The sequence below is a fragment of the Larus michahellis genome, chromosome Z (assembly GCF_964199755.1).
Source record: "Larus michahellis chromosome Z, bLarMic1.1, whole genome shotgun sequence".
NCBI lineage: Eukaryota > Metazoa > Chordata > Aves > Charadriiformes > Laridae > Larus > Larus michahellis.
This window is the reverse complement of record NC_133930.1, coordinates 63,952,018-63,978,314: the sequence shown is the minus strand read 5'-3', so window position 1 is coordinate 63,978,314 and position 26,297 is coordinate 63,952,018. Positions and strand designations below refer to the sequence as shown.

At 41.6% G+C, this 26,297-nt stretch overlaps 1 protein-coding gene across 1 annotated transcript in view; it reads right to left on the bottom strand.

Annotated features, from left to right (window-relative positions):
* CAMK4 (calcium/calmodulin dependent protein kinase IV) overlaps window positions 1-12,029 on the bottom strand; it is a 173,307-nt gene extending 161,278 nt beyond the window's left edge. The window contains exon 1 of the mRNA XM_074569263.1: window positions 11,608-12,029. Within this exon, the coding sequence (XP_074425364.1) occupies window positions 11,608-11,786 (179 nt within the window). The 5' untranslated portion in view covers window positions 11,787-12,029. The remainder of the gene's footprint in view (window positions 1-11,607) is intronic.
* Window positions 12,030-26,297: the final 14,268 nt, after the last annotated feature.

The following is a 26,297-nucleotide window of genomic DNA, read 5'->3' as shown; positions in this document are numbered from 1 at the left end:
TTTTCATGAATTTGTTATCTACTAATATCAGCGTTTAAGCTTTTTATTAAATGAACAAATGTCAACAAGCAATTCACAATTTGTGGCAATTGATCTGATTGACTGACGCCCCTCAGCCACACTGCTTCATTAGAAAACATAAAATCAAGACATTTGTAGAACATTTCTGTTTATGCAGTATTCAGTTCTGCTAAAGTCTGTGGAGAAATCAGGGTTATCTTCATGAATAAAACCACAATCAACTGAGTATTTTAAGATGTAGTATCAGTTCCCAAAGGCAGTGAACCTGGCAGACATGGATATGCTATAAAGATCAAAAGACTATAAATATGTAACAATATTGGCGTGTTTACGACAATCTGAATTGAGAAGAAACTACGAATACTTGCAAGAAGGAAAAAATACTGCAAGGCGGGGGGAAACCCTGGTTTAGAACAATGCCTCTTCCTTAAACCAAGAAGCTGCTTTTTTTGACGATGCCTGGAGAGACGCCAGAGCGGAGAAGCATCACATGTTTCTAGTGAGGAGAGTTTGGGGAAAAGGACTGTGGAGATGACATCAATTCTGAGGTAAAGTTGCAGTTCTGGCATCTTATCTGTGGCATATGGATGCTCACAGTGAGGTATGCATCGGCGCACAGACTATGCATGTGTTGAAGGGCTTTAATTTTAATGTCGTTGGTTTTGAGATTGGGCATTATAAATCTTAGACTTGCTTTTACCACTGTTTTACACTCCCCCCCCCCCCAAAAAAAAAAAAGCCATGATGAATAGATAGTAAACTGTCAAAGGTCACCATGTTTCATAATTTTTTTTTTCCCCTTTTATTTTACATTTTATGGTTCTTGACTTCTAGCACAGATAACTGTGTATGTGAAAGGAGGACAATTTATAAGTTACAGCATTATGTCGTTCAGCCGATTACTTCACTCATGTCAGAATTAGCATACAGGTCCAACCATGTATTTTGGTGGTTTATGCCATATAATTTCTCTCCTGTTATCCCCTGCAGGTGAAATTCAAGGAGACAAAAGCTTTGGTTTCTACAGATTGAATGGTCCCTTTCAAAGTCATGTTGTTGCAGGGTTTCCTAACCTAGAATTACTTTACAAGGACAGCAACAACACCTCAGCAATCTATTCTCTGGGCAACAGATGCAAATATTGATGGTCCCCAGTTGTCTGTGTGTTTTAAGTGATAGTAACCTATGACAGTAATGACACCATTTTTACATTCCTTCCTTAACCAAAAGATACATTTGCAAGGTGTATTGGTATAGCATTATATCCCCATTACTCCATCTTTCTGTTTTGAACATTTTATAGTCTAAGAAATCGAGCATATAAAACACATATGTGTTGATCAAAACCCCCACATTTGAAAAATGGTCTCAGAGAGCTCATTTTCAATGATCTTTCCCACTGCATCGTGCTAATAGATCTTAAAAAAACACAGATAACTAGGAAAAAAAAAAGCCGGCTTCCACGTGCATGACCACAACCTTTCTACAGTAAAGGAAGGTGAAACTCAAGGGAAATGTCAATCTGTCCTTAAGACACATAATCCTCAGCAGTTAAGGTACCTCTGGGCTGCTCCAAAGCATGCCGCTAGCCGAGATATCATTCTGAGCAGAACCTTCCCTACTAAGCCTGTCAAACTCAACATGCGTTTACCTTCCAAAACAGATTGTTTCCTAGGTCAGAAAGAGCTGGGAAAGGGTCATAGGCAACAAACTGCAGTCTTGGAACAGGGCAGGGAAGAAGTGTGCTTTTCTTGCCTTGTTCAGATGAGTTTCTAGAGGTTTAAAAGCTAACCCAGATAGACTCCAGGAAAACACACCCTGTGCAGTTTTGCAAAAAGAGGCGTCACTCTGAAAGACCTTTCTTAACACTGAGGTACAAAAGCGAGGCAAAGGTGAAAACAGGAAAACATGCTTCCACAACACAAAAATTCCTAAATTAAATTCTTAATGATTCGCCAGCTCAGATTTCACAGAGCTGCTAGCTCAGACTCCAAAGAACAAGCAAGCAAAAAAAAAGATCCTCATAAAGTGGAGACAAGTTTAGTTTTTAAGAGCAGTAACCTCTAAGTTTAAATGCATTTTCTGGTGATTACCAACTGGCTGCGGACACTGACAATGCAAGAAAAATGAAGGATCACTAACAACAAATGTTAAGAGTATTTCCAAGGTATCAATGACGAGTTGTAAAAGCTGTCATTCTTACCCATTTTTTTTAATGGAGGAGACAGGGAAACCATAAATATTGAAAAAGGTATTAGACAAACCAAGAATGAAAAGCAGCATCACCGTTTGGAAATACACGGAACACTTGGTTACCCTTTCTCAGAATAAGCCATCACTGTACTGCAAAAAGAATATCCCTTGTGAAATTAGTGATTGTTCAGACAATAAAGGTCTGCTTGTTGTGAAGAGAGGAAGCATCATAAAAATGCCTAAATGAAGAAGTCAACAGCAAATATGCAAGTTTATATGTTTATATTCTGCTTCACTGTGAAAGCACAAGGGAGTACATGTTCTTCCTTTTTATGCAATCTCAACTCCCACTAATGGTTCAGATGTTTTGTGCATACACAGATGAAAAAATATTCAAATCTTTGCAATTTTTCCCACACAACGTGCAGTGTGAGAAGATCACTTTCCCAAAGGCCGGCCAACCTTCTGGCTAGCAGAAGAGCACAGAAGAATCATTTGGGTTTACTGCGATAAAGTCAGCTCAATTTGTTGGGACTATAAACAAAACTAGGGTAGGGGATGACTATCTTTTTTATTTCCTGATTGACCTTTTCGGACAATATTCAGGAGGATAAAACTTCTTTTATCTGGGTGACTGAAGAGGATGGGTAGTCCTTCCTAGCAAGTACTTGGACTTCCACAGATGGCGTACATGGAAACTGAGTATTTTTTCACTGGCTGCCATTCATAATTGGTGGTCTTTTCAAATGTGGCTATTTACTATGTGAGCAGGCATTTAAACATCTGTTACTGGCAGAATTCTGCCTGTGAAACTGCGTCCATCACAATCCCTTACACAATACAACGTACACTTGGACACACACCTAAAGACACAGTGGAATGAACACGTATTTGCTTCTCGCACCACAGGGCTTCGGTAAATTTACTTGCCCTCCATCCAGAATCACTGAACTTGAAAATACTTACTTAATTTCAGATGTACTGTCTCTGCAACAAGCTAAAAGGATGACTTTGTTATATCTGACCCCTTGCAGACTACTGCAATATTTCTCAAATATGACAATTCTCGTATTAACACAAATGACGCCGTTGCTTTCAACTCCTACAAGGTCTATGTGCAAAAAAATTTTTCAGTATTCTTAAGAGTACTTACTTCAAGAGCTATTCATTTCCTCCGTTAGAAATATATTTCACAGAATCACAGAATTTCCCAGGTTGGAAGGGACCTTTCAGATCATCGAGTCCAACCATCAATCTAACTCTGACGAAACCATCGCTAAACCATGTCTCTAAGCACTACATCTACCCGGCTTTTAAATACCTCCAGGGATGATGCCTCAACCACTTCCCTGGGCAGCCTGTTCTCACACAATAGCTAAATCTAGGGCACCCTGCATTGCATTTGAAGGTGCCCAAACTGGTTTAAAATGTTCTAGCTCACACACTAGAAGCTTAACTTAATATAAACTCTTACTATAATTCATGCTACTTTCTACTTCAGATATGTTCCCAGTAATTTAGAGCCAAATCCTTAATATAATCTGCAAACCTAGAGAGGCCTAAAGGCATCTAGGCACCTGAAACCAAGAGGAAAATCCTCAAGATTTTCACTGACTCTGCCAGCTTTGTTCCCTTTCTGAAAAGAGCAATTGCAGTGCCAGCATCCAAAAGAGACTTGCTGCATGTGGGCCCTCACTCTTCTCCAGTGCACTCCTTGCAGTCAGGGCTGAGGTACCTAAGCCATCGAGAAGGATATCATTTCAGATACAGCTCTTTCCAGTGCTGTGTTTTGACCGATGAGACAGTTCCTTGCTCTGTGTGTTGATTACAATACAACCATCCCCAGGCAGCCAGCTGTCCAAAACCTGCATTTACAAGGCAGTACAGGGGCTGCCAATTCCTCTCCGCTGGTCAGGAACAGAGAGAAGTGTAGCCTTACTTTTAGTAGTAGTTTACTCCAGTGGAAGTTAAAATGATCTATCTATATAAGGACTACAAAATTTATGAAGGACTACAAAATTTATGGTTAAATTAACCAGATTTTTTAACAAATACCTCCCCTGTAAAGGCATTTCGTAGAATCATAGAATCTTCTGGTTGGAAAGGACCTTTGAGATCATAGAGACCAACGATACACGCAAAAATACCCACAAACCACCCCTACAATCTCTGCGACTAGAGCATGCCCTGAGGTGTCACATCTAGATGTTTCTTAAACACCTCTAGGGATGGTGACTCAACCACCTTCCTAGGCAGGCTGTTCCAGCATCTGACCACTCTTTCAGTAAAGTAATTCTTCCTAATATCTAATCTAACCCCCCCCTGCCGCAGCTTCAGACCATTTCCTCTGCTCCTGTCATTATTCACCTGGGAGAAGAGGCCAACACCCACCTCTCTCCAACCTCCTTTCAGGTAGTTGTAGAGAGCAATGAGGTCTCCCCTCAGCCTCCTCTTCTCCAAGCTTTAAAAAGATAACCAAAACCAATGACAAAAATGTACAGTGGCCGACAGAAAAAATAACTGGAAAATAAAGAAATAACAATCCTCTAATATAATCTTTCAGTATTAATAGCTCTTTTTTAAGTACAAGAAACCTGTGAAAATTACACAGAATGATCATCTATTCATTCCAGCTATTCAAAACTGCTCCAGCACTCCTTTTATAGAAAAAAAAATGTAACGACTCAATTTATTGACAGAACAATCCATTAAGTACATAGAATAATAAAGAGTACAGAGATAACGCAATACTCTGCAATGACTTCTCTTTCGCTGCCCACTCTAAGTACTGAATTTTGATTCATATAATATACATTCCCTTTAGCTTCCAAGTTAATTAAAACTTGAGCAGACGGACATTGACCTGTGCATATGATATCACAAGCATCCTATTAATCAACTTGCAGATTAACTACAGATAGATTCAAATACGGTATCACTAGGACATATAATCTAGGTATGCACTAGCATGTAGCGCCATGCAGTAGGAGCACACCAGTGTAACACATGGTGGCAACGTGCCAATACCATCACACAAACTTTTTGCAGGTTTTACGTCAGATGAGCCCTGATCTGGCCCTGTGAACTGAACGTCCACAAAAGGTTAGAGTGGATTAAGTGCTCCTGAACTGCATCTTCTGGTTCAGCGACACTCAGCCTGCTCTCTGCTCTCCAAGAACGCCCCTTGATGCAAAGCAAAGCACAGTGAGAGGGGATCACTGGGATGCTTGTTCCACGAAAGTCACTCCTGATCCAAGTTAAAACTTCAGTGTGTAGACAGACACACCTACAAATTGCCTTTTAAAAATAGGAATGGCGCACTACAATGTTATGAATAAAATATCAGTGCTTCTGTAATTGGAAATATGTAAACGTGTGCCATTATCAGTAGTCTATTTAAGTTCATATTTAGAAGAAGAAAAGGTTGTTTCAGACTAATTTTTAGGTAATACAGTTATGACTTAGATATCACTGATTGTACTAAAAGCCAAGTAATCTGTTTATTTACAGATGTAGCAGGCCAGTGTTAGTTCTCTGACGTGACAGTCTACAAGCGTTGACAGCTAAACACCTTGTCCATAGCTGACTGAATCAACAAACTTATTTTCCATCATGGATGACGGAAACAAAGCCTCAGTCACAGTATTAACAGGAATCAGATAAACACATAAGCTATTGTGAAAAATGCGTATTTTATCATCTATTTTCTGAGACCTGGTGAAGCAGGTGTTAAGTTTGCAGTTCAATGCAAAACTCCTGGCTGCAGCAGAACAACGGTTTTGCCACAAATTCCAATGTAAATGGATTTGAACAACTGTAAAACTTAAAACTCAAAACTCATTTTCTAACAAGAATGGAATGTCAACGGTGACAGTGAATACTAAAAAAACAGCTTTCTTCTTTTCTAACTAAGAAATGTGCAGGGAGAGCAAGTAACTTAGTGCCTAAGATAGGCATTTGGACAACAGAGTCACTAACAATCTCCCATGGCAAGGTTCAAAATATCTACCCTAAGAGCACATTTCTCTCCATGTTTAGAGAGCCTCAAGTGAAAGGGTATATCTACTCTCAATTGTTTTCTATTTACAGAGGAATGGTAGAGGAAATTTTCTTTGCTTGCTTTTGCAACACCCAGTTTTTTAATTCTGAACCAACCAATTGTTGAACTGAAACAGACAAAAATGAAGAAAATACTCTCCCGACACTGAGTAAAGAATTTTAGCCGTCAAAACCCAGGTTATACATTGCAAGTTCTGGTTAGTGGTACCCAAGTGAGGAATTTCATCCAGAACACTGGATTTAGAAGCTATAGAGCTTCCACAGAAAACATTCACTGCTTGGTATTGGTATTTATTTATGACTCTCTGTAGATCAACATGCATTTTGATAGGGACTGACTTCCCCCCTTTTAGAGCAGTGTCTTGCTTAACAAAAATCTGACATCCTCTTTCTGGACAATTTAGTATTGGATTGTCTTCTTCACAACAGCACTGCTTCAGCAGAAGGAGCAAGATGCTTGTTCACCCTAGAAGAGCCTGCGGTCAAATGCTTAGGCCATCTTTTAAGGGGAAAGACGAGGTGGTGGACTGAACCCCTTCAAGATGAAAAGGAAGCAAAAATCTTCAACTGGGGCTACGCTGGCTGGTGCAACGCCTGAAGACGACCATTCTCCACATCCACCTGCCCCCTTGGCCAGCACCAAAAGGACACCATGCCCTCTGTATCTCCTATCTTCCTACCTCAAAGGAAGGTCCAACGTACCTACCACAACAGTCTCAAATGAGGTCTCAGACCCACCTCTTCAACAACCTTCCCTATCAGCAGGAACTGTCTCCACATGAAAATGCTTGCTGCTTGCCTGAAGGTGTGAGGTTAACATGCAAGTTGCAGTTTGTGGCACAATGTGACCTGGAGGACAGTCAAATCTACGCAGGCAGTTTCTGCTCAAAGATAATTCTCATCCTGGTTCAGCTAAGCACCCCACGCTCACGTTCAGGCAGCTGGCACCACGTGCTGTCAGCAGCATGCCTGCATCTCTTTGGAAAATCCTCAGGTCCGGTACTAAAAGTCACAGGCAAGTAAGCAAAAGTGCAACTGAAAGAGGGACTGACCTACTTTAAATGCACCCCAAAGCAAAATGAGCAAGTGATTTTCAAAATAAACATGGCAAGCAGTCTGTGTAACAAATGACATCCGAGATGAACAGAGAAAAGGCCCTTTTTTTTTTTAATGAAGGAATGGAAGGGAAAATAATTGGCATATTTTCAAAGCAAAAACTGTTTGAACTTCAAAGCATCAAGTGCAAATAAAATGATGCTTATACAAAGGAATTACCTGATTCCATCTACTACTGCCATTACAAAAGTAGATGCTACTATGAGAGCACTCAGAAATAGGATTGACTGAGTAAGACGTCATTCTGCACGCTGAAGTCTTGAGTTCAAACCACACACTGGATGTGCGAAGAACTCAAGGACAGAAACCACCTATGATTCATCTCACACTGTCAATTCAAGGTAAGTTGCAAGTACTGAGCTCCTTTCAGTTTCAGGTCCTCAGCAAGGATCATACAATTGACAGACTGCCCGTGAAGGAAAAGGTAACCTTGGAAGATTCTAATTTATCATTCTTACACAAAGAAAAATGCCTGTAAGTTTTCTTTTTTTTTTTTTCTTTTTAATATTATTATGTTATTTAACCTTTTAAACTGAAAGAAAGCCTTAGGGATTTGGTTGAAAATACTTCCAGCTGCTCTTGACCATTTAATAGATCTGCAATATGCCTACAATAATAATATTAGACAGTTTCAACTCAAATAGCTACATAGTGTGGTGCAGTTAGGCCAGAGTGTGCACGCTAAGTAAAATTCTGTTAACTAAAATTCCAAAAAAGAGAAATTCCTTTTTTATAATATTGCTGAGTATCAAAAGAATTGTTACTGAATTTTGTCTTCACTCAAATACCATCTTTAGACTAATCCTCAATTCAGAAACTCTGTGCCAAAAGATACAGCATAGGTTATATAAGGCTAACAAAAGGTTTTAGTCTTTAAGAAACATACAAGTTTAGCACCTAAAATTATTAAAATCTTTTTCCAGTGGAGTGTGGAAAATATGATTTCAGATTAAATACACTCAGAACAAAATTCCAATGCTGACAATTGACCAATGTTGCAACCTCAGAGAAGGAACAGATACTTCCTGTAAAACAAAGGCCAAAATTTAATCCTTACGGCATTCTGAACTTCAGTTACGTGGTACACACAAAATCCCTTGTCAGAAATGGCCTAAAAGGAAGGTGAACTAGCCAGGCACTCGATTGAACATGAAAATAGCTGTCCTGGGTCAGAATAAAAGCCTGCCTAGCCCAGGATACTGTCTCTAACAGTGGCCAAACACAGACACCTCGAGAAGAATAAAAGAATAGAGAAAACCTATATCAATACTGTGAAGAATATTCTCCTAACATTCAACAATTTACAGCTCAATAGTTAGTATCTTCATGTTTAATCAGTCTGACTGCATTTCCTGAACGCAGACTTGCCCAGTTGCCCATTAAACCCATGTGCACTGTCAGTGTCCATGGCATCCAGCGGCCAGGAGTTCCACCACTTAGCTACACACTGCACCGAAATGGCCTTACCTCTTGTGGTTCATTTTTTACTCTCTAGCTTTGTCAGATGGTCTGCAGAGCTTGCAGCAAACAAGAAGAAAACAGCAAACAGGCACCTCTAACCAGGTGTTCCATTCACACCACTTGTGGGCCCAGAGATCTCTGTCTTCGTCTCACTACAGGATTTACTACGGAAAGCAACCAACCAAGCGGTTTCTCCTCCACCCCCATTTTAATTATCTAAACTGAACTTCATCCACCATTTAAAGGTCCTATCAGACCACTAAGGGCTTTCTGCAATTCTTCACAGGCAACGCTGTCTTTAAAACCCTTAATAATTTAGTGAAACCAGCAAATATCACTGTTCAACCCCTTTATTTATGAGCGTGTTGAGCAGCACAGACACCTGAACTGATGCCTGTGGAACTCAGCTCTTGAAAGATGGCTGCTTGCTCCTACCCAAGCTTTTAGGCATTTATTATTTTTCTTGGTGGCAGGACCTTCCCCATCTTCTCCCGTGACTCCTTAGTTGGTCTTACAAGCAAGAACTACCGACTATGATGGCTTAGGGATTTGCCAGACATACTTTGCAGAAAGGGCACTCCTTCCAAAGGGGAACTCCCATACTTGGCAACCGCTGTCCAAATGCAGGTCTTTGCAGTCTGACAAAAGACATCTCCAATTCCTGCATTTGTTAGAGATATTTTAGGGTCGTGTCTCATGTTGTTTATTTTAGTGTATTGTTTTGATCTGCTGCATCTAAAGGGATCACATACCTATGTTTTTCAGCCTCACCTGATATTCTTTCACCACCACTAACTTAAGCAATGAATATTTTTTGTAGATGCACTCAAAGTCACCTCCAAAATTAAAAGGTTGGAGACAAGGTTACCAAGATAAAACAAAATGGTTTTATGTTACACTTAGGAACCAAGAGGGATTGTTGGATCTCCCTTACAGATTTGCTAAAACAGACCTGGGGGAGTCTGAGATAAGCATCAGCGCTCTGGATGCTGGCTCTGAATGGATCTCAAGGCTAGCCTTGGGACCTAAGGACCGAGATCTTGCTGCCATACCCCTCCGAGTTCTTCCCTCTCCCTTCCCTACCTCATGGTCTTTGATTAAGGCGGTTCTTATCTCCTGTTTTCTTTCTGCTTTTGTTTTAAATCTTATTTCCTAGTTCTGTCCAATATCAAAGCAGACTTCGTTGCTCACATCTCTACACTAGTTGGGTGTGGTTACCTTCCTTATTCAAACCTTTTGTTAGGGTTTCAGCATCTACTGTCTCACCTTGCAAGGTAGAAAAACCCACTACTCCTCAGCTTTCATTAACTCCCCCCTTCTCAGACAGGAGAATTCACATTTTAAAACCCCTTCCCAAGCTACGCAATAAACCCATCATGTATCACTGATACAGACTATTCTTAAACGAAGCTCACAGTCGCTAGCACACATGCTGAAAGGATTCTAGGCAGACCACACATGACAGTATTAATTCAGGTGACAGAGCTGGTATTAACTGCTGTTACTCAGCAGCACACACTTTTTTTGTCAATTCTGGACACAAAACTGACAAAACAGTATTTCCTGCTTTATATGTTTCTGCATAGCTGTACAGTGAAGTCAAGTACAAATGTGGTAAGCGTACATAAACCTATGCCTATTTAAATCTGGCTAGCATGAAGAGCAATAGTTGCAAAAAGGTAGTAGCAGATGCTTAAGACGTAGCCAGCAAGCCAAGGATGATCCTATATTGTATTTCTACAGCCTCTCCTGCCCCTATCAGTTACAGTACAGGTATGCTTGGTAGCAGTAACTTTCAATGCATTCCTTTTCTGCAAAAATACTGTACCAAGGCAACCATGTTATTACCTGCAAATTTCCCATGGTCATCCAGGATTTTAATACTCTATCACTGGCAAAATTAACAATTGCTATTTGTTACCTACTGATTTACAGACTGAAGTCATCTACAGTAAACCCTTAAAAAAGCTGTCACTTTCCGCTTTTTTTTTTTTTAATGGTATTTTCTACCCACAAATTCAATATGAACTGACAACTGTATTTAGGGAGTAAAAATTGCACACTAGATACAGGCAACAGCATTTTGCACTGGACTTCAGTTTTAAAAAAAAAAAACAAACACTTGGGACCTCTAAGTTGCCAGGCAGAAGCATCAGGGCAGTAGTGCAGAATTCATGAATGAACACATACCAGCTCACTCGTCTGCACTGCACTCCAATGGGAAGAGTCTGCTTACAGAGGCCTATTCACGGACTCCTGTCTCGGGTGGGAGTTTTGTCAGCACAAGGTCTAAAGGTGCTGATAATGGCGATAACGTTAAAAGGTCTCGCATGAAGCGAGGCTGCGAAGACGCTGGCATTTTAGCGCTCTCGAAGTGATGCCTACCATTCAGCTCATACAGCATCAGGTCTCGAGTCTGCAAATACACAGGTAACCTGACTAACGCAAGGGTGCTCAAGTGGACCAGCCTTTACCGAGATGGACTGATGCCCTCTCCTGAAAATCACTCGTTTCTCTGGGGGACGTGCACAGCTGGGCTCCCGGGAGGTGTCAGTTTTCCTTCGAAAGCCGACATGCCGGGGAGAGCCAGCACGCTCTCCCGACGACGTTCACACAAACCAAAGTTTTGCCGCTCTCGCCAGCCACGGCGACGCAGCGCCGGCGGGGAGCGGGGACCTGCCCCGGCCCCGACACCCCCCGGCCCCGCCGGCCCCCCGCCGCCCCGCCCCGCCCCGTCCCGTCCCGCCGCCGCCTCACCGTCCCAGCTCCGACTCCAGCTCGAAATAGTGGGCCAGGGTGTCCTTGTTGGAGCCGTCGATCCAGTAGTCGGGCGCGGCGGACGCGGGGCGGCCGGCGGCCGAGGAGCCGGAGGAGGATGAGGACGAGGAGGATGAGGACGACGATGATGAGGAAGAGGGCATGGTGACTTTCAGCATGCCGGGACGCCTGCCGGGGGCTGCCGCCTCCTCCGCGCCGGCTGCAGAAAGCAGAGCGACAAGGCGGCTGGCGGCGGCACCTCACCTCCCTTGCTTCCTTCCTTCCTCCCTCCCTCTCTCCTTCCTTTCCTCCCTCCCTTCCTCCCTCCCTCTCTTTCTCTCTCCCCTCCTCCTCTTCCTCCCCCCCCGCCGCGCCGGGCCGGGCCGGGCTGGAGCGGCGGCGGCGGCGGCTCCCCCCAGCCCGGTGGGGCGGCGGGGGCTCCTCCGGCGGGGCGGGCCGGGAGCTGCCGGCGGGGCGGAGCGGGGGGACGGGCACGGCGCAGGGAGCCGCCCCGGGCGGGGGTCGCACCGCCCTCGGACGCCCCTTTCCCCGGCCCCGCTGAGCCGAGGGTGGCCGCAGCCGTCCGCCACGGCGCCCGGCGATGGTCCCCGCCGGCAGGGAGCGACCCCCGGGGCCGGGCGGCGGGGGCGGGGGCGGGGGCCCTGCCGTTCGCTAAGAGCATCCTGCCACAAGCGGTCACCGGGAGCGCAGCCGCCCTCAGCCCCACGAACGGCGGGACCGGGCTCCGCGGGGGTGGGGGGGAAGACAACTTCACAGAGGGAGGAACGGCGTCCCGGTGTGGAGGGGCCGCTGCGGGATTCGGCCGGGAGCGGGCGGCCCGAGGTGGAGCGGGAAGGATGCGTGGCCCCTAGCGAGGTCGGCGCCAGCCCATTACGCTGCACCATTTTTTGCATTTCCAGCTCTGGAATCGGTTATCAGGGTGCACCACGGGAGCTCAGGATTTCTCTCTCGGCGTTTGCCGTGATTTTTGGGGAGGAAGGTGTGGAGGCAGGGGCTGAACAAGACAAATAGCAGTGGGAAAGAGACTGACAAATGCTCAAACATGACTGCAAAAAAAACCCAAAAACATAGCTTCCCTTCCCACCACAACACTAAGAGAAGCCGTAAAGAAATAAAATTGCCATGCTGCAATGCCACTTTTAGCGGGTTATGAAATCTGCAGGTTATGAAATGCATACCGTTATAATAAAGTATATTGTATGCCTGACTGTAAAAAACCTTAGCCAGAAGTGTCTATATAAGGGCAGTTTCTGTTGGTGTAGTGGTGAAATAAAACAGCAGCAGTTGCGTGTGCCTCGCATGCATAGTATGCCAGATCAATCCCACTCACATCCTCTCCATGCTATTACACCCACTCATACTGTCAGGCAAGCACAGGCAGGAGGTAAATGGACCATGTGCAAGCCCGTACAGCAGAAGTGACAGAAGTATTGTCCTCTAATTTCCAACCACAATCCACTACCCTGTTTCTAAACATTGTGTTCCTTGCTCAGATAAAGCACAGTATCCTTCTCAGTGTTGTGTTAATTCAGGTGTGTTAATGTCTTCCAGGATCTTTTGTTTCTGCCCATAAACAAGTCTGTCTTTTACTGTTCCTTAGCTCCCTTACAGTACCCCGAGGGGGCAAGTAATCTTAGCTCTGAATCTCTTAATTTGTCAAAGACCTTAAAAAAGAAATGCTCCTCTCTGCTTAACCAGATAATAGAAGAAATATCTGCTAATCTGGTCTTTGTTAGTGGTAGGAAAGGATAAAAGAGATAAATGAGAGAGATAAAGGAGAGATAATGCCCTTTCCTCTCAAGTTTACTTTTTGCCATTATAAATTAAAATGTAGATCCCCATCATGATTTGAGATTTTATCATTTTCAAATCCGTATTTGAAAGTCAGGAATAAGCAACCCGAAGTCCTGTTTTGCAAACCAAGTTCGATGCAAGCCAGTTTGACAGAAACTCCAGATTTCTAACTTTGTGCCCAGAGCACCTGCTGTAAGAGGGCTGAGGTCAGCACCAGAGCAGCAGACAAGCAGCCTTGTCCCGGTCGTTCATGCCTCCTCCCAGCTCCCCAGCTCGTTCTGTCTCAGCTGGTCAGCGTGGAACTTTTTTTCATAAAGCTTTGGTTGCTAGGTGACACTTTTTTCCTCTTTTCACATGACATTTTCTGACGGCATCTGCTTGGGAGAAGAAATGGTCACTGGTGGTTGAAAGCACACACACATGAAAAGGCCAATCAGCACACTTAGAAGACAGTGGTATTCCACATCATATTTTTGTTTAGTCAAATACCTAACATATTCTGTAACCCAAAGGCCACATATATTTCTGTTGTGTTGGGGGCTTTGTAACAATTATTTTAGAAAGATCATGTTTATCCAGGTACCTGCAACTGGATTCACATCTCAGATGATCTAGGTATGCTATATGATAGTATATGATATGAGCCTTTATGTGTGATAGTATATGATATGAGCCTTTATGTGCTTCTTGCTAAAAGACATAGCACCAAGGGATAGTTAGGGGTTTTTTTGGTAATGGGCTATATATGTGAGAGGCATTTGACTTTCCTTAAAACTGTGTGTGAAAGTGAGCTGGATTGCACCATGCTGACAACCTAGTACTTGAAAACTGACTGGACCTTACTCTCCAGGAGCTCCACTTCCTTAAAATATTAAAATAACAATATCCAAATATGTCCGTATGGAATTAAAGTCTTCAGGTTGCACGCTGCATGTAACCAGCACATGAATACCTCTCTCAGTCTCCAGGAAACCAAAGGCAGCATTTCAGACGTGCTGTGCTCTACTTGTATCAGATCTATATGAGCAATGGGAAGATTTGCACTGTCATTACTGGACATGAAACTAAACCACTGATGAAACTTCATTTGTGCATTTGTGACATACTATGTGTGAAATTTTATTATGGAGCTACAAATACCATAATTTTCCTGCTGGCAAACCCAGGTTACAAACTCAGAGGAAAAATGCAGGTCAAGGAGGCATGCATCTTTTGCAAGAGATGTCCAGCCTCCTGCCCCTTTCCTGCAACCCAGGAAGTTAATTTGGTGTCCTGGCGGAGGTGGGATCAGTAACATTTCTGCCCTCCTAGGTGCTGTGGTTCTGTTCTGTGAATGCACTTGTCCCTTTGTATAGACATCACTGCATCAGGTATAAGCAGTCCATGCTTTCCAGGGTTAACTTCAAAAACAAGTACAGGATAAGAACCTTTTAAACTTGACTTCTGAAATTTTCATACAATTCTAGCAGCTAGACTTTGGGTAGAAACTTGAGAACAAGCAAATTCTATCCAGAGTTTTGAATAAGTAGTTCCCATTTTTGGGGCATCATTTGAAAGAGTAGCATAGTAGTCCATTGCCAGCCTAGGCTAATATTTCTTCCTGGACAAACTGCAGCATATATCTTCAAGATACTAAATAAAAATTATTTCTTTGTGTTATACTGCTATCTTTAAAAAAAAAAAAATAACGCATCTTCTTATTGAAGGTAGAAGAGGTCCACACCTGTAGTAGTAAAGGTAGTGTCACCTATAGGTGATACTGCCCTCATTAAGGAAAATAGGTGATCCAGTATGGATTCCACATTTGCAGCCGTGCTAGACCGAATGATTAGATCTTCTGAAACAAAAGTTGCTCAACATGTCACATATAAGTCAGAGAAGTTCAGATCAGGGTAAATCCCAAAAGCTTTCTCTTCCCTTTCCTGTCACTGGTTTTTCATCCTGAATACAAAGCCTTGCATGGCATTTTATTTTCTACAGCATCTTTCATCTTGCACTCAGCTTCCAGTACCTCTGGATGACTATGCAAGCTTCCGCTGAATGCCCATCAGGTTAGGAATGCCAAAACGTTTTGCTAATTTCCTTATTTTTATTTATGTAGAGGAAGCCTTATGACTTGTGTCGAACAAGTTCATCACAGCCTCTTAACTTATCATCTTTCATGCTGTTTTATATGTAAATCTAAGCTTACTTAATGATTTATAGAGCTGCTGGAGGAAGACGGACTCTTTCGTCAGCTATGTATGTGAAGAGATTAAATCAGGTAAGAAGGAACACAGTGCAGGGAGAGGCCAGCAGAAGAGTGGTGGCAGTGAGGAGATGTGTTTATGCAAGAAAACAAAAAGACAAATAGAGAGATCCTATGCAGAGTGGCAATAGGGGAGAAGGACAGTAGCAACATGCCCTTTTGCCTCAACCCCTGCTCGTCAAGACCGTTTTTTTCCAATGTCTGGGAAAAGCAAACATGTGAGTGGGGATAAAAAAAGTGATTGCCTGAAGGTGAACTGTTAGAAAACAATGTGATTCAGCCATCCCTGAACGACGTTATGTGGGCCCCAGGTATCAATAGGGTCATTTTATAGTCATTGCAGGAGGACACACAGAACAGTTATCTTCACTCGCAACATAGCACGGCACTTACCTTTCCTGTCCCTCTTTACGTGATTCAATCAAGCCTTTGATTTCTAAAATGTAGAAGGATACTTGAAGCATTCCCTTTCATTTTGCAGGATCAAACAGCATCCTTTGGTTCACTAAAGAAAATAAAGCTGATCCACAAGCCTACATGAGTCATTAAATCCAAATAAACCAACCCCTTGAGGGCAGGCTTCACAAACCAAAAGTTACCTAATAGGACCCACAGAAGTTACACATAGCCCCTCCTGAGTGAAGCCCACTTGGCGGCTTCTGCCTCTCTAATCCCTGCTCAAACAAAATACAGATGGAGGTCCTCTGCCATTATTAAGAGCTCAGGAAATTTCTCTAGGATAAAATGCTTCCTTGTTTCTAATGCAGAACTTTTTTTTTTTTTTTTTTATTTCCTCTTGTCTCCTCCTCCTCTCGCAGAATGCTATTATGCAATTTAAATTCACTCCATCACAGGGTGATGGAAAAAGAACCCCTTCCTTGCCCCACCCCCCAAAAAAAAAATAACGCATGAAGTAAACTCTAAAATGTACATGTAAGAATACAAACTTTCTGCCAGGGTTAAGATGATGCCAACCGCACAGAAAGTTGAAAAAACAGAAAATATTACAAAAACAGACATGAAGAGTCCTAGTGGCTGTAGCCAAGCTCTCTTAATATAAAAAAGTTGACAATGTTTAATGTTGATGTTTAATGATGTTGTTTCTTTCCCTTTCAAGAAGGAAAAGACAATTTCATCATTGGTTTGGTATTTGGAAAAAGACATCTACATACAGGAAGTTATATAAAAACTGTAAGAGGAAGGCAAATTTAGCAGTTTCTGAGAAATAGTCATTTGTATGAAGCAAACTCACTTTCTCAGGGTAGGCTGGAATCCAACCTCAATTCAGTAGTGAATCAGTCATTTTGGAGGAAGTTTAGAAGGAGGTTTAGGCATGAGAGCATTAGCAGCTTGGGTGGATATGCAAGGAATTGAAGAACTAGGAAACCGTATTTAAAAAACTTATTTTTTTCTAATTCCTGCAATTTATATGTTGTCCAGTGTCAAAGCAAACATTAAAGAATCATGCGAAGAGAAACCGCTGCTACTCACCTCATTTTAAAAGTTACTCAGTGCTTCTGCAGGTCTTTTTGCTAATTTGTGAACAAAAGCCAGCCAAAAATTCGGAAGATCCCTCTGTGTTACGTTGCCCAGCAGAGAGAAGCAGCCTGAGGTTTTTGCTTGATTTTCCTGTATAACTATGCCCAGATTCAGCAGTACAAGATTTCTTACTATGGATGTAAAGCAAACTCTTCACTGCCAGCATCTCAGCACCTTATCCGGCAGTAAAGCGGATTCGGTAGCTGGTCCAATAACAGAGAAGATAATAGCCATGGCTATAGTCATAGAGCTAGAATTCAAGGTTCATCCCTACTGCCATGCCACAAGGCAGCTAGTTTACTATCTAGACCAGCTATAGTAGTTCTTGCCTTTCCATTTGCATTATTTTGCAACTTCCCCTCATCCCAAACAAAAAAACAGTTGTGTTTTGAAGAGCAGTTGTGTTGTGTTGTGTTGTGTTGTGTTGTGTTGTGAAAAACAATTACGACCATCAGTTCTGACTGTTGCTGTCCGGTATGATCCATTTCACTCATTTGCCTTGTATTTGAGTGGGTTGAGAGGGTTCTAGCTGTAGCATAATTTTAACTGTGTTTCCTGTGACTTGAGTGCCAGTGAAAACAGTGGGAACCAAAATGGTACAGAAGAGGAAAAATAGCTATCGTCATTTACTTCAGTGATTTCTGATTGGATTGCTGCCAGTTCTGCAAATTCTGGAAAACTGCAGCTTTTATGAGCAAGGAAATGGCTGTGGTTTGTTGATATTGTTTTGTACGTCTTTCTGATTAAACATCCAGATATGGCTTTTCTCAACTGCAATCTAATCTCTTTGAGTGCCCTGCCTGATATTGATGATAACAGACTTGCTATGTGTTAGCAAAATGGTTTTTAGAAAAGATCAAACTGCAGAAATAAACCCCAGATGTTACAACATCATCCGATTTAAAAGTAAAGGTTAACTCTTTATCTACGTATTTAGTCCAGGAGTAGACCTCATCTTTGGTCTTCACGAGGACAATCATTTCAAGCGGCAGACCTGATGCTTCTGTTGATGGATCTCACAATGAGACAGCAGTCATGGGGAAAATCTTATGCAAAAAATCCAGAGGACTCAAAATGCCTGCACTTGAGTATTTTAAAGAATAATTCCTCCATTTACTCCCCTCTAGACAGAATGTTTACGTTCTTTTTTTTTTTAACAAGTCCCTTCACTCTTTGGATCCACATGGCCTTAGTCATCACTACTGATATCTTTCTGACACAGGTTGACCGGAGACACAGCAGAAGAGCATCCTTGTCCCAAGAAGTAATGTTTATAAGCTTATCTGCAGACAAATGCAGAGGAAAGGATTAGGGAAACACCGTCTTAAACTCATATTGTCTCACCTAAATGTGGTGCTGATTTTAAGCCTGCTTGAGGTTACCTCCACTTTGTCTCCTCAGACATGTAACGCTTACCTAACTGCTCAGCTCTTCCACAGTTCTTGTACAAAAGCCCTGGAGCTCCAGGATAAAACTGTGGTCACTCTGATCATATTTCTCCATCTCATCCCTGGATTTGTCCACAACCATACATTTTTGATTCTTGAAAATTTACTGCAACTAATTTAACTCTCAGGAGCAAAACCAGGTTAGTTAGGCACCACATCTGCTCTCTGATAAGCATCCACATAAAGACTTTTACCCTGTATTTATTACAATTCAAGAGTATTTACTGTAAGTCAAGAGTGTGCACAGGGATACCTTACACTAAGCTGCTGATGAACTGCAAGGTCTTATTATTCAGCAGCTCAGAATCATTAAACCTGCTGATAGAGGTGCAGGGTTATATACATACAGCATAGATAAATTCTGCAGTTTTCATAAAAAAATGACTTTTTTGGAAATACCTAACAAATTCAGTCATGATTCAAGATCATAGGAGATTATACTTCCATAGAAGGTATGCTACGTCCTGTAAAACAAAAAAATCTGAATCCCTCCAAGGCAAAACAGAGCTTAGCATTTCCCAGTCATAGCACTGTAGTTTCTTCTCTAGATAATATATGTTTATATTCTAACAAGTTACACCAATAAAATTGTGCATTTCTAAGCACAAGAGATGAGTTTTATTTGCACTTTGTGAAAATCAGCTGCAGTTCATTTCGTAGAAATTCTCATTTAGCTAAATTTTTAAAATCTGTCCCCCTTATTTAATTACAGTAGTGGGAATCAACAATGATGATCACATTTGCAGACTGAACAGATGTATTATTTTATTACTATTTTTGCCCCTTCAACTACTGTTTTTCCAATAAAATTGGACAAGGATTAAAGGAAGAATTATAAAGCAATCTGGTAGAATTTCCAGTGGAGCTAGGTGAATATCATGTATAGAGACTGTATTTCAGAATCTCCATCTTCATGTCCCAGCATGACCTTCCTAAGTCAAAAGCAAAGCAAAAAGCAGAACAGTTTCATTGCTTATGTAAACAGTTCTCCTTGTTTATTTCCCACTCAGTAGTTTGCTACTGTATATACCCTTACCATAGCTTAGACCCTTGATTTATGTAATGTATCTAAAAGCTTTGGTAACATTTGACTTGTACAACGCATTTTGCTGGACTTATAAATTCCTTTTATTGCCATTAAAATTTTTAGACGCACAATTAGGGGCATTCTTGTTTCCTCAAGTAGTATTTACGATTTTATTTTTTTTTAATCTGAACTGAAATGCAATCAGTGAAATACTGAACATTGAATTCAGTGAAGAACTCTTCACTAAATCAAAACACTATGATCACAAATTAGTATATTGTTCAAATGAGTCGGTCCATTTTTTTGCTTAAATATTCATTGATGTTCAAAATATTAAAAATAAATTAAAGCTGCACTGGGCCAGTCTTCATGGCAAAGCTGAGTTCACCCAGAGGATATAAATGATCTTTCAGTAAATGACAAGATATATATGTATGTAAAAAATCATGCATAATTTGGATGCACGTAATTATTATAGGTGTACAGAAAGCTTTTGTACTTACAAAACAATTCCTCCAGCTTCCGTAGAGCTCCTGTGCAGCAAGGCAATATTAAAATCAGTAATCAGTATATGGAAACAAACCAAAATATTAAGCGCTCTCCAGGCTTATCCTTGCTGCATGTTTCTCAATGCTTCTTGCCTTCTGTCTCCTAGATAGAGGCTTTTGATACTATTTTTTTTGTCTTGTTAAGGGTTAAACAATTATTTGTGTGATTCAATAACACATGAGAAACTGCTGTTGGTTTTGTTTATACTTATGCAATGTCAATGAGCTCTAAGCATATCAGCAGATATAAGTGAAAGACATATTTGGCCAGACACTTTGCAGGAAGTTTAAGAGTGCCAGCAGTTCCCTTCCAGTGTCATCAGTTCTACAACAGATCTCGAAAAGGATGGGATTTTTTGCAACATCAGATGAACGGTGCACTGATATTCCTATATCTGTCTGCTAACGAGCTCGTCTTGCCTTTTCCTACACAAAGTTTCCAGAAAATAATCACACAAGACTGCTTCCATTTTACTTGCCACTTTCACATTTCTCTAGGAGCTGTAGAAGACATGTTACGAAAATGTCAGCAGTTACGTAGATAAGCATCTTAACTCATATGGGGAAGGAAATGTGAGCTATCTAAAGTGAGCTGAGGAATAGCAGAGCTCATTATGTTTCACTGGCTGCATTTGGAAAGAAGTGCTTTCAATCTGAAATGAGAGAAAACAACAAAGAGTCTCTTCGCTCTTCAGCAGAGTGAAGACACTGTGTGTGTGTGTGTGTGTGTTTGTTCTTTGTCTGAGACTCGGTCTGCAAGAGACTTCCTGGTTGGTTGGCCAATCCCAACCAAATCCCAAATCCCACAAACTTATTCAGGGCAACTCGAAATTAGTATTGTTGGGTCTTGCAGCAAAATGCAAATGACTTGTTTCAAGTAATCAAAATACTTCATCTGACTCAGTTCTGGTTGTCTCTTTCAATAGAACTTTTATAACAGTGAAAGTTAGTTTTGAAGCAAAATGTTTAACTTCAGAAGTACCAACGCAAAACACTTGACTGTTTCCAGCATTGTTTTTTAATACAAAATTATTTACTGAGCTTAGCTCAAAAAGTACGCTGGGTTCCTCCCAAGGCTTTTTTTCTGTGGAGAAGCTGTTGGTTAAAAAAGTCCCCATTTCTATGACAGACAAGCAGCAGCAGCACACACAACTAAAAGAAACTTCGTTCCCAGCAATGTAGAGCTTAAAAGACAGGAAAGTGAAGAACCATCTGTTTGGTAGATTTATCTTGGCTGGCTGTGGCTTTTTACATCTTTCAGAGTCATGCAGCTTAACATGGCAAAACACAAGACGCTTCTCGGTAGCACTCGCTGCCATTTTCTTGCGTAGTTCTTCCCTGTTGGGAAGTCAGTGGGAAAACTGTTCAGCGGGTCATGAGAAGAGAGACCAAGGAAGCCTGCATCAGCCACTGCAACATTCAAGCAAGTGGAAGTAATAAAAAGAAACGTGAGTGCAAGTGCTGTGAAGGTGTGAAGGTTTTCCAGGCGTGATGGTATTTAGAGTTTAAGGGTAATCCAGTTGGGTTAGCACCTTGTCATGAGAAGGACCGAGTGAAGTGGATGCTGTAGCATCAACATAAATACTACATCCCCAAATAGTATTTCTCTCAATAGATCTACAGTTATTAAGTAAGAGACTGATTTAATACTTTGGAAACCACACAGGTCATCTATATCTTGATCCATTAGTTAGCCTTCCTCTGACCCTAAAATTGTGCAATATTTCTGAGCAAAGTCTTTAAGTTCTTACAGGCAAGTTAACTTGGAGGCCACCTCAGTCACCCTGTTGTTAGAGGATAAAGTTAGGCAAATAGAATACTGAAATTCAAGGTATTCTTGGCTTTACAGCAATTGACTTAATTCTATATGGGATGCTTTTCTCAAACCCCCAAACTTACATCTGGGCTTATATCTAACCTACCAAAACCAGAATTTTCCTGTGAAAGTCACTGTGACATGTGTAAAATGTTTAAAACAAAGCAAAGAAGCTAGGTCTGAAGAACAACAGACCAACCAGGAAGACAGGTAATATTGTCTTTATTCTAACTGGACCATGACAATAAGCAAGCTTAAGATACAGTTTTAAACGTGTACGTTGTGTTTATGATCAGCTGCTCTTAAAGAATCTAGTTTTCCTGTTGTACTATTGTCAGATTTGTAAATCCTCAGCAATTTGGTCAAGAAACTTAGCAATTTTGTAGAGCAACATGGCAGTTTATACACCTAGAATGACACGCTTATGCAGAACTCTAATACTGTTATTATATCTTGGCAAACCCCAACAATTTCAACACAAACTTTGTTCTCAATTAAAAAAAAAAATACCAGGGTCAACTCTTGATTTAAGACCACTTAAGGAAGTGTTTTTCCTCTAGAATTCCCACTCACCACGACGTAGGTATTTTCAAGGATGCAGGTTATACCACTGATACTAGACTAGGGATAGATTGTCAGAGCAAAAACCTTTTCTTTTTCTCTAACTGAACACAAAAATCACTCTCTCAGCAAAAATATAAATTTTCTACTACGGTGATGCATGTAGAAAAAGACAGCGCCAAAGGCTGCAAATGAGAAGAGAAAAGTGGAATGAAGTTGTGATAGCCAGACTAGAAAGACAGAACAGAAAAGAGACAAAGAGCACTTCTGGAACACCCTGTATGCAACGTGTGCCTGTGACAAATTAGAGCCAGGCAAACGGGAGGCTGAATGCCTGGTCCCACTCACGTCAGTGGAGTTTGTTGCCATGGACTAAGACTAAAATGACGGGTGTAGATGGTATCCGTACAGACCATGCATAGTTTCATAAATACAGGCGCAGGTGACCAGCTCTTGTAAACAAGCTAATCTGCTTTTGGTTTGGCCAGGGCAGCACAGAAGACTGTGCTAATCTGCTGAAACCACGTGCGTTGGTTTCAGTTGAAATTGGATCATGACCCAATCTGTGGGATTCTGGGAGCGCACCTGCGTTATCAGATCCCCTCCCTTGTAATCACTGGCAATTTTTTCAGGATACGTTCTTCCCAGAAATGCTTCTTTAAAGTTTTTACCACAGGAACAGACAATCAGGAGCTTCAATTCCTTCTGACTGATTATAGGTGTCTAATTAGCATGTACCACACCAGGAATAGGGCGGGTTCCCCTCTTTTCAGCTCCAGTTCACTTCCACTGCATACACGTCCTGGAAAACAGGCTCTCATTCTAGATCTAGTGTCTTTATTTAGCAAGGCATCAAAAATGGGCTTCAATTCATGACATTGATTTTATTGGAACTTGAGCACAAGTGTAAGCACGTACATCTTGCTGAACAAAGTCAAAGGCTAAGTAAGTGGACTGGTGAATACAAATTTAGGTCCTGACCTGCCCAGTATCAACATTTTCAAATTTTAAAGAAACAGATTTAGTTCCATGCCACTGTTCAAACAGCCTCCCCCATCAACGTCCTAAAAAATGCAGATACTTTAAAACAGCAGCTACATGAACTGCAAACTTTTTTTATAGACTACAGAAACTTTCACCCACAACCAGCAGTCTCTACCATGTTTTCTTAGATTAAAAAAAGTGAGCAAATATATATACACATATATATTTAAAAAAAAAAACAGAAGCCAAGAAAACAAAAAGGCCTCTGCCTAAGTAATATGTACGTATTACAATTTTCTGAAACAATCATGTTTACATACTGAATTCTTAAAAATGCTGATTTAAAAATGGAAGCACCGTCAACCCCTAAACAGGGCAGAAGCAGCAGGAGCTCATATCAATTTCGGTGTGGAGAGACTCCAGGGACTGGCTCTACTACTTACTGTACACATTTGCTGGATAGATGTTCTCCATCTCCAAGATTTAATTACTTCATAGTAGTTCTAATTCATTAAAATACATCTATGAACAATCAACCATAGTTCACAGACTTGAAGTACAGGCAGGTTCAATTTTTCCATGAAAAGGATAACTGACATACAAATAGAAAGCTGCTTCTGGAGCTGAGTCATTTATATTTATTATTGAAAACAAGGAGTCCTGTGCGACGATGCCAAATTTATTATGGTGTATTCAGCACATCAATACAAGACAACTATTTTTCTCTGCAGTCTGATATGGCAGTGATGCAATATATTGTGCAGGCCACGCTGGCTACATTTTAATTTAGAAGGCTAGTAGTTTGCAGACTGAAGAGGTACAAATTGGAAACCGGCCGAAAAGGCAGGAGGAGCAGACCATTGCAAGCGACAGAAACCCATTCCCAGGCCCTGCCCTTGCTGCTGGTGTCCTCTGGCTGCCGCACCAGAATGAGCATCCGCAGCTCAGAAAGGCAAGCACGATGTGGCCAGCCCCACCACCCCCACAGGGCCATGAGTGCCCCAGCCCTGCCTGGCTCTCGGGAAAGAAAAGGGGAAAGAGGCCACCTCGGATGGGAGCTAATCCTGGCAGCGGGAAGGAGAGGTTTTTTGGTGGAGGACAAAGAGGCTGTGGAGGGACACAGGTGCTGAGACTGCTGTGACGCTCCATGGGGTAGGGGAGAAATGTTCATCAGGGACCTCATTTGGGAAACAAAACAGACACTACGACAGACCAAATCTAAACTTCTTGGCCCTCAGTGTGGCTTTGGGCAGCTTCCAGTGGCTGAGAGTCTGTTCCCCATGCTGGTCTCCCCCACGTGCTCTTAAACTGCTTACAGTATACCCAAGAGTTTTATAATCAGAATGCAAACTAGCAGATGAAAGCAGAAGGATACTAGCGGATACATGTGAGTTACAAAATTATCTTCAAGTGGTATCTCGTTTTCTCATTAAATGGTAGGTCAAAAATATCTGTTGCCTCCTGGCAATGTAAGGAGAGTACCACCAGTTAGATGCTATCGACATGCTCTTTTTTCCCCCCGCCTTCCCCACCCGGAGCTTCCTGATCAATTTATCACATATGGTTTATCATTAAAATCTGGCAATCATCAGTGAATTTACATTTTTGCATTGCAAGCCTGCTTAACTCCCTGAAAAACTGTAACACTCGCACTTAGTGCTCACGTCGTTGCTATTACCGACACAGCACACGCTCCTTTTGTAACAGCGTTAGCTAGCATGGAATTTTATTCCCAGCAGGGGTCAAATAATTTATCGTGTGAAATTACCAAATACTGTTTGAGACTATGAGATAGCAGAGTTGCTGAAAATGTTTTATAGACTAAAAAAGATAGAGGCAGAAAACATAATGAGTTAACATGGCTGCCAATCTTTGCTGCCTTGCAGCAGGTGAGGTTCCTTTAATTTGCAGACCCAAAGATTTTAAATGAGTGACGCTCTTCTCCAGTTTAAAAACAAATCCTGAACAGATTTTAGTCTGTGAACACATAACAAGAATTATCTAACACATGGCAGACAGCACACAGAGCATTATTAAAAACTGACTAGGTACACAAGCTTGTCATTACCAGCATGACTGACTCTTGCGGTATTTTGTCTTTTCCCTACAGCTCCAGAAGCTGCCACTGGACTGTAACCGAACTCAACTTTCAATTTCAAAGAGAAATTAAAAAAAGGAAATTTTTATGGTTGTGAGTGACATTTATAGGAGAAAAAATTGAAAAGTTAGAATCTTGAACGCAAGAAAGAAAAAAAAATCAAGTTGTTTTATAAATCTCAAATGTTTTATAAATCTCAGGAGCCTTCACTGAGGATATGCTCCCACCTCCCCTCCGTCTGCCACCTCCAATTGAAATGAACGGCAATCCCCTATTGAGTGATACGTCTTGGGTTAGGTATCCAAGCATGAAGCTGGCTGCTAAAGAGACCACATTTTCTTGTTCAAGCACTACAGACTTCCTTCTGCTATTATCACTTTCTAACACCAAATTCATGACGGATTAGGTTTTTTGCATTCAGTATCACAGACAATGCCTGACCTCCAGCTCCACTATATCCTACGTCAGATTTTCCTTTTCTTTCTCAGGCAGTATCTCAGCAATGGTGAAGTCATTGGCTTTTGCAAAGTAATCCAATTCCTTCACGCAGCTATAAAGTGCCATAAAAATATCATTCTTAAAGCACGATGATGCTTACAACACTGG